The 9,299-nt window shown below is 38.0% G+C and overlaps 1 protein-coding gene across 1 annotated transcript; it reads right to left on the reverse strand.

The window, feature by feature from the left end:
• Nucleotides 1-329: 329 nt before the first annotated feature.
• On the reverse strand, nucleotides 330-856 carry LOC118010232 (40S ribosomal protein S20-like). Its single transcript, XM_035004404.1, has one exon. The coding sequence runs from the start codon at nucleotides 730-732 to the stop codon at nucleotides 373-375; it is 360 nt and encodes a 119-aa protein (XP_034860295.1). The 5' UTR covers nucleotides 733-856; the 3' UTR covers nucleotides 330-372.
• Between the last annotated feature and the right edge of the window lie 8,443 nt (nucleotides 857-9,299).

The following is a 9,299-nucleotide window of genomic DNA, read 5'->3' on the forward strand; positions in this document are numbered from 1 at the left end:
TTGACATATGTTCATCCAAAGCAAATGTGCTTTCTTGCTTTCTCCTGTTCTAGCACTATTTTTCTCTCTCTCTTTTTCTCTCTCTCTCCCTCTCTATCTCTCCGTGTCTCTATCCCCTTCCCCCCTCACTCAAATAGCACACCCACACAATACAGGCAGAGAGAAATACCATTCATTAATGGATGCACTGCTAGAACAGAAATCACCGTGAGAGCTCATAAAAAAAAGAGAAAATAAAACGCTCCTGACAGTATACAAAGAAGAAGCTGGCTAAATGCCAACTCAGAAAATAATTCTTCAGGCCATTATTTTCAAACTGTATGCCATAATTTTTTTTTAACAACTGATAATCAATTTATTAAAAAGGTTGATTTAAGCATCTGCAATGGTGACTTCAACCTCAACTCCTGGCTCAATACTGATGGAAGTAATCTGTTTCACAATCTCAGAAGGACTGTGCAAATCAATGAGTCGCTTGTGGATCCTCATCTGAAAACGATCCCAGGTCTTAGAACCTTCACCACAAGGGGTGTTTCTTGTAGTGATTCTCAGAGTCTTGGTAGGCATCTGAACTGGTCCTTTCACTTTGAGATTCTTTTCCTTTGCGCCTCTGATCAAGTCAGCACATACCTTTTCCAAAGATTTTACGTTGCGGCTGGTGAGAGTTATTCTAATTCGGTGAATCGCCACCTCCGGTTCCACGGGTGTCTTCCCGGTGTCTTGAAAAGCCATGGCTGCGGCGCGGCTTCCTGACCGACTTGTTCCTCGGTGAGAGCGAACAGCGGTGAGTCAGGAGCAGGAGCGGGGCGTCCCAACCTCCGCTGTAGCTGCGACCGCGTCTTCCTCAAAGAGCTGTATGCCATAATTTTTATTATCGGACTAAGAAAATGAATGTGTAGAAGCTCGGAGCAAACTGAAGGCTTTCACACTGTTTCTGGCATTCTCTAAAACTTCAAATTGCTCTCTCCTTCACACTCAAGCCACTCACACTTGTATATAAACACCAAGTGCCACAAAACAGCAGGTCCCTTTTCTTTAATATAGTTGGATGTATCACTTATGAGCTATGTTAAAAAATAAAATGCCAACTTATTTGTTGCATATGAGTGTTCAATACTTTTGGTGAAAACTACTGTTATGGGCTGAGTTGTATTTCCCCAAAATTCATACCTTGAAGTCCTAATCCCGCATACCTCTGAATGGAACTATATTTGGAGATAAGGTCTTTAAAGATGTAACTGAATCAAAATGAAGAGTTAGGGTAAGCCCTAACCCAATATGACTGGTATCCTTATAAGAAGACAAAATTAGGACATACACACAGAGGGAAGGCCAGGTAAAGACAGAGGGAGAAGTCTACAAGCCAAGGAGAGAGGCCTCAGAAGAAACCAACCCTGTTAACACCTTGATTTCAAACTTCTAACCTCCGGAATCATGAGAAAATAAAATTCTGTTGTTTAAGCCATCTGATCTGTGGTACTTTGTAATGTCCAGCCAGAGCAAACTAATACAGCTGCTAACTTCTTACATTTATGGTAATAAGCACTCCCGAAATACAAACACTGGTATTACTCACAAAGATCACATTTCCATAAATATCACCTGTAACAAAATGAAAATATAACTGAAATAATTTTTATAAAATGAAAATAACACATTCTGTAGTTGTGCACATGTTTTCTTCATAAGTCTGGCCAAGTGTTCCTTACCTTTTAAGTTGTAACAGGCTCATGGAGACAGAGCTGCTAAAGTCAGGAACCCCAGGCACAGCGCCACATAAGAGAAAAGCCCAGGACTGGGATATAGAAATGAGAAAAGAAATTAGCTCCCTGGGGCTATGATAAATTTTCTCAGGTAGGAGAGAGACTCTGCCTCAGATCAAACAAGTTGTTCTAGGTTAAAGTCACCTCAAACCCTTGTCTCGGCTCCCGGGTCCCCTGTAAAACTTCTAGCTGATCTAACAGTTTGTTCTAGTTACTTCTTTACGTGTCTGCCTCAATTCACTGGACCAGAATTTCCTGTACGGGAAAGACCACATGTCTGGCACGTCAAAGGCACATGTGTTTGAGAAGTTGATGAGTAAGTAAACTGATGATTACAGAAATAAATGAATGAAAATAAATCAAAGATTCATGACATCTGAGAAAATTCCAAACACCAGGCAATCAGCAGCGCAGGCAGATGAACTGTCTAACGGCTGAGATCAGTATAATGAAGTCATTGGACAATACATATTATTCAGTCCCTGGAGTCATTATTCAATCTCATTGTAATTTAGTCCCAAAAAGATTAGACCTAGTTAACATTCAAGTTTGGTTATATGTTTATAACGGATCTAACAACCAGTGTGAGTCAATGCCGAATCAAGAACTTCAGTTTCTCCTTCCAAGGAAGAGATTGATCCCAGAGTCCCTGGGGATGAGGAGACCTACATTTGCAAAGTTATTTAGGAACAGAACAGTAAGCTCCATAAGGACAAGTTATGTGCCCATGTTGTATCTGTAGCCATGATACATATTAGGGTCTCAGTACATATTTATTGATTCAATCAACTACATTGATTCACTTTCAAAATATATCCAAGTCAGCTCAAACATATAATACTTGAAAATTAATAAGAACTGTGGTAGAAAGCAAATTTCAATAATGAACTGATCCAGAAATACCACGCACAATGGATGGTATTAGGTGAAACGAGCCCCTCTGGTCTCATCCCTCTGTGAGTCATGCAGAGCCTGTCAGTCAGCCCCACACAGCTCCACTCAGTATTTGGTCTGCAGCCAGTGAAGAAAGCACGTGGGTCAAACTGCTTAGATGTGTTCTGGTGCATTCACCATGCCTGTTATTTTAGTGTGAGCTGAGCATTCATCATTTTAATTACATATCCACAACACCTTAGCCACATATGTGGCAATCAAATTATTCAAAAGGTTGACTATTTGCTTTTTTGGCCCAAGGGAAAAAAATGTAGGAAGTACATGGGTGAAAAGCAGGGTGGAGCTGATAAAATGGGTATAAAGGGAACTGACACTAATTAAACGCTTGCTATGTGCCAGCCATGATGATGGGCTCATAATATTTCTTATGTCATACAATCCTCATACCAGCCTTCTGGGGCCGGTATAATTATTTCCATTTTACAGAAAGGATAAGTGAACCTGAGATTCACCAAATCACCTTTGATTAAAAGAATAATCATCTATCCATTTCACGATTCTACAAATCACTGATGGAGATGGAGTTCAGCTGAGAGATTCTCCGGTCTTCGCTGAGTTCCCTCAAGCATGTGTTGTCACTGTAGGTCAGCTAGGAGGCTCTGATCTGGGGGGGGTGGCCAATTGTCAGAAAGGGACTCCTTCACATGGTCTCTTTTTGTATGGTGAGAGGTCTGGGCTCCAAAGAGCCACACAGCCACTTATTCTGTTAGCCATCTTGTACCTGGCCAAAGCAATTACAAGGCCAAATCCAAAGTCAAATGCTGAGGAAATAGATACCACCTTTTAATGAATGGGAGGAGCTGCAAAGTCACATGGATAGAGTGGGAAGTAAAGGACTGGAAACATTTCACAATCAAACGATCAAACTACAGATATCAAGTAGTTTTTCCAAGATCACCCAACTGGTAATCACTGAGACAGACTGTAAACTCAAGTCTTGAGTTTTGATCTTACACTGTTTATCCTCTCTTCCTTGTCATTGTTCTCCCTTCAAACAAGGTAAATGGAGAAGAAATGCCAGGTTCCAATTAAACTGAGATCACTCTATATGTTTCCAAACTTTGGAAACCTAATCCTCACCTAGAGGTCATTTTGAAATAAACTAGCTTTCCATCTACAGAAGGATTCTCTTAAGCTGAACTGCTTTTCTGATTAATGCCGGGCTATTTTTACATGCATCAAACTGAGCAACTGCTTTTGAATCATTATATCTGAAAATCACTATACACAGAAATATGCAACATCAAATTCTAAAAAATTGAACTCAAACCAAGAAGAATTTTCATTTCATAACAATAGTAGACTCTGTAAAGCTGGTGTTATAAAATAATACTCTGGTTATCACTGTGACTTCATTTTATAATGCTTCCTATACATGTAAAGAAGATATTAAGATTAGTGGTCTTAATAATAAGTCTTAATAGACTTGTGGTCTACTCTGTTAAGAGTCCAACTGCTTCACTCATTTGGTACTGTTACGAATAGCAGCTGTCTACCTAAACAAAGTATACTGGGCTCCCAGTATAAAAATTGCAGATCAAATAATTTTTTAAAAAATACTAAAATAAAGAGCCAAGTTTTGCTGACCCACCAGTACCCTCACAGCCTGAGGAGGGAACAATGACAAGTAAGATTCTACTTCCTCTGTATTATAAATAAAGATATAATGCAAAACTAAAGCTCCACATACTGGCCTGTTGCCCATGCATGATATTCTATCTCACCAACTTTGGGGTTTTCTTTCATTACCGTCAGTTTTTGGAAACAAATTCTATTTTCTTCTGATGATTCTCAGCAACAGCCACAATGCTACATAAATAGTGGATGTTCAAGAATGCTTTTTGAACAATGAAAATAATTCCATTAACTATAATGTATACTTATTAAAAGCTTGAATTCCCAAGCTAATTTTGCTCTTCATCTGATTGCTACCAGACCTAATTTAAAGGTCAAAAAGTAGTTTCCCCCAAAATAGAAAACAGAATTAATAAATTGTTTATGGGGGCGCCTGGGTGGCTCAGTTGGTTAAGCGACTGCCTTCGGCTCAGGTCATGATCCTTGAGTCCCTGGATCGAGTCCCGCATCGGGCTCCCTGCTCGGCAGGGAGTCTGCTTCTCCCTCTGACCCTCCTCCCTCTCATGCTCTCTGTCTCTCATTCTCTCTGTCTCAAATAAATAAATAAAATCTTTAAAAAAATAAATAAAAATAAATAAAAAAAAATAAATTGTTTATGATCCTTAATAGTCTTTCCTTATCTGGCAAGAACCTGGTAGAAATAGCATGTATTAACCGCTTTTGTCACTCTATTTGTTTTGTCTGATTATCTATAAATGTTCAGTGGAAGGGACAGATGCCTTTAAAAAAAAAAAAAAAAAGCCAGATCTAAAATGCATGTTCCAATAAAACTAACCAAGTAACAAGTGACCATTCTGCAAAGGACCAGCACACAATTTTCCTCTAGCTTGAGAAAAATACACCAGCAGGGAAGTTTTTCAGAGAGCTGGTACTTTCTAGAAGTCATACGCTTAAGTGGCACAACCAAGACAACTGCACTAGGCAGGGAAGCCATCCAGAATTAGGAATGGCTTCAGAAACAAATCGATTCAAGTAGCACATGTGCTACCAGCATCACCTTGGCCTCACTCCTCACCACAGGGGTACCAATAGACCACAAGGCTTGGCCTAATCATGGTATCTTATAAGGGCAGGAAACTTCAACCCCTAGGATAAAAGTGACCTACACAGGAGGAACTGAGGATGACTCTCTTGACAGGAAATAATAACTCCCACAAAACTCAGAAAATAATAGTAAATTGGTCTTCCTCTGAATGACTTAACTTCACTTAGCATAATACCCTCTAGCTCCATCCATGTCATTGCAAATGGCAAGATTTCATTCTTTTTATGGCTGTGTAATATTCCAATGTGTGTGTATATATATATATACACACACACACACACACACACACACACCACATCTTCTTTATCCATTCATCAGTTGATGGATACTTGGGCTCTTTCCATAGTTTGGCTAGTTTAGAGAATTATAGAGAATGCTGCTACAAACATTGGGCTGCATGTACCCCTTGTGATTAGTAGTGCAATTGCTGGGTCACAGGGTAGTTCTATTTTTAACTTTTTGAGAAACCTTCATGCTGTTTTCCAGAGTAGCTGCACCAGTTTGCATTACCACCAACAGTACAAGAGGGTTCCCCTTTCTCTACATCCTCACCAACACCTGTTCTTTCTTGTGTTGTTGATTTTAGCCATTCTGACAAGTGTGAGGTAATATCTCATTGTGATTTTGATTTGTATTTCCCTGAAGATCAGTGATGTTGAGCATCTTTTCAGGTGTCTATTGGCCATCTGTATGTCTTCTTTGTAAAAATGCCTATTCATGTCTTCTGCCCATTTTTTAATTGCATTATTTGTTTCTCTAGTGTTGAGTTTTGTAAGTTCTTCATATATTTTGGATAGCAACCCTTTATCAGATGTCATTTGCAAATATCTTCTCCCATTCTGTAGGCTGCGTTTCAGTTTTGTTGATTGTTTCCTTCACTGTGCAGAAGCTTTTTCTTTGATGAATTCACAACAGTTTATTTTTGCTTTTGTTTCCCTTACCTCAGAAGACATATTTAGAAATTGCTCTGGCTGATGTCAGAGATGTTACTACCTGTGTTCCCCTCTAGGATCTTTATGGTTTCAGGTCTCACATTTAGATATTTAATCCATTTTGAGTTTATTTTTGTATTTAGTGTAAGAAAGTGGTCCAGTTTCATTCTTTTGCTTGTTGCTAACCAGTTTTCCCAATGCCATTTGTTGAAGAAACTATCTTTTTCCCATTGTATATTCTTTCCTGCTTTGTCAAAGAGAAAGACAAATACCATATGAATTCACTCATATGTGGAACTTAAGAAAAAAACAAAGGAGCAAAAGGAAAAAAAGGAGAGAGAGAATCAAACCAAAAAAAAAAAAAACAAACAAATAGACTCTTAACTATAGAGAACAAACTGATGGTTAGCAGAAGGGAGGTGGGGAAGGGGGAATGGGTGAAATAGGTGATGGGGATTAAGGAGTGCACTTGTGATGAGCAGGAGGTGTTGTATGGAAGTGTTGAATTACTGTATTGCACATCTGAGACTAATATAACCCTGTATGTTAACTAAATGGAATTTAAATAAAAACTTTATAAAAAAGAAAAGAATAGCAAATTGCCAAAAAATATTATGTATTTTTTAAAGAATTGAAAGATGGAACTACTAACTTTGATCCCTACCTTGTATCATATACTGCAGTAAATGCTTTATTATCATTTTATTTAATACTACACTAACTCTAAAAGGTAGATACTATTTTATCCCTATTTACAGGTGAGAAAACTGAGCAAGAGGTTAAAGGATGCTCCCTAGGTGATACAGCTAATACACAACAGCCCGATTTTGAACCTACAGCTCTCTAATCCCAGAGCCCATACCTTCACTGGTACACTTGCTGCCTCTTAAGTGCAGCCTAGGGTTCAATTTATATGATGGTAAGATGAGCATAATTGTATTCTCTTTACATGAGGGGAATTTAAGTTATTGGTATACAACTAAATATAACCATATATATGGATATATATGATATCTTGCATAAATTAATTATTCTAATCAAACTATGATGTTATATGTAAGTATAAATTACCATTTTCAGATAGAAGAGTATTGGGTACTCCTTTCTTTTTGTAAGAATACAGTACCCATTCTCTCAATTCTCAAAATAAAGCATCAGCTTTTCTATTATCATATCTGTTATTCAAAGCATATAAAGTGTCCTTAAGTCATCAGCTCAAAATTCCAAATTATCATGTCTGCACTTGAGGGTATAACCTCGAACCAAGTCAAAACTTAATGCCAAAATTCATTCAAAATCTCACCCAAAAGGGTTAATATACTATATTATAGCCACCATTTCTTGAGTATTAATTATGTGTCAGATGCTTTACATGCATTAGTCCCAATTATTATATAGCAGGGTAATACTCTGATATTGATAAGTTATTGGTTGTTCTGATTTTTCGTTTTGTTTTGTTTTCATTCTTTTTACCCACAATCTTTCCCCTACCACTCAAACAGCAACAATGGCTGTCTATATATACTGCCCTTAGCTTAGCATTTAATACAGAGAGAAAAACAAGTCAAATTCATGGCTTTCAAGTACATCTACAGACATAAATAGATAGATAGATAGATAGATAGATAGATAGATAGATAGATAGAGACAATAATATCGAAAGCCACAGTTTAGAATTACAGAAGCCAAGTGCAGTACTTAAGAAAAAATTTTTTCTTTCTTTCCTTCACTTCCTCTCTCCCCCCACTCCTTCTCTCCTTCCTTCTCTCCCTCTCTTTCTTTTTAAATTCTAATCATTTGGCTTTATTTATCAAGAGCTAAATCCAAGAGAGTTCATAACTGAGAATTTACTCACTAATCACAGGGTGATTTGAAGGAAAATAAAATTCAGGATGACATAAAAGCCTTATTTCACTAAGGTCATAGGCCTAGGATTAAGACGAAGTGGGAGATCTAATTCCTTGACCCCTTCACCACCATTTAGAAATTAATTTCAGGTGGAAGAAAAAGATGTAATGATAGAAACTGCAACAGATCATCAGGTATGTTTTGAGAGATTACAGAATATAAAAGATAATCACCTGATAAACCAAATATGGCATATACATACAATGGAATATTATTCAGCCTTAAAATGGAAGGAAACTCTGACACATGCTACAACATAGATGAACCTTGAGAACATTGTACCTAGTGAAATAAGTCAGTCACAGAAAGATAAATACTGTATTATTTCACTTCTGTGAGGTACTCAAAGTGGTCAAATTCATAGAGACAGAAAGTAAAATGGTGATTTCCAGGGGCTGGGGAAAGGAGAAGGGGGAGTTGTTGTTTGACAGGTATAGAGTTTTTGTTTTGTTTTGTTTTTATTTTATTTTATTATGTTATGTTAGTCACCATAAAATACATCATTAGTTTTTGATGTAGTGATCCACGATTCATGGTTTTCGTATAACACCCAGTTCTCCATGCAGTACGTGCCCTCCTTAATACCCATCACCGGGCTAACCCATCCCCCCACCCCCTCCCCTCTAAAACCCTCAGTTTGTTTCTCAGAGTCCATAGTCTCTCATGGTTCATCTCTCCCTCTGATTTCCCCCCCTTCATTTTTCCCTTCCTTCTCCTAAGGTCCTCCATGCTATTCCTTATGTTCCATAAATAAGTGAAACCATATGATAATTGACTTTCTCTGCTTGACTTATTTCACTTAGCATAATCTCCTCCAGTCCCATCCAGGTTGATGTAAAAGTTGGGTATTCATCCTTTCTGATGGCTGAGTAATATTCCATTATAGATATGGACCACATCTTCTTTATCCATTCATCTGTTGAAGGGCATCTCCACTCTTTCCACAGTTTGGCTATTGCGGACATTGCTGCTATGAACGTTGGGGTGCATATGGCCCTTCTTTTCACTACATCTGTGTCTTTGGGGTAAATACCCAGGAGTGCAATTGCTGGGTCATAGGGT

This window comes from Mirounga leonina, unplaced genomic scaffold, assembly GCF_011800145.1.
Source record: "Mirounga leonina isolate KUSES-001 unplaced genomic scaffold, KU_Mleo_1.0 Mir_129, whole genome shotgun sequence".
Classification (NCBI taxonomy): Eukaryota; Metazoa; Chordata; class Mammalia; order Carnivora; family Phocidae; genus Mirounga; species Mirounga leonina.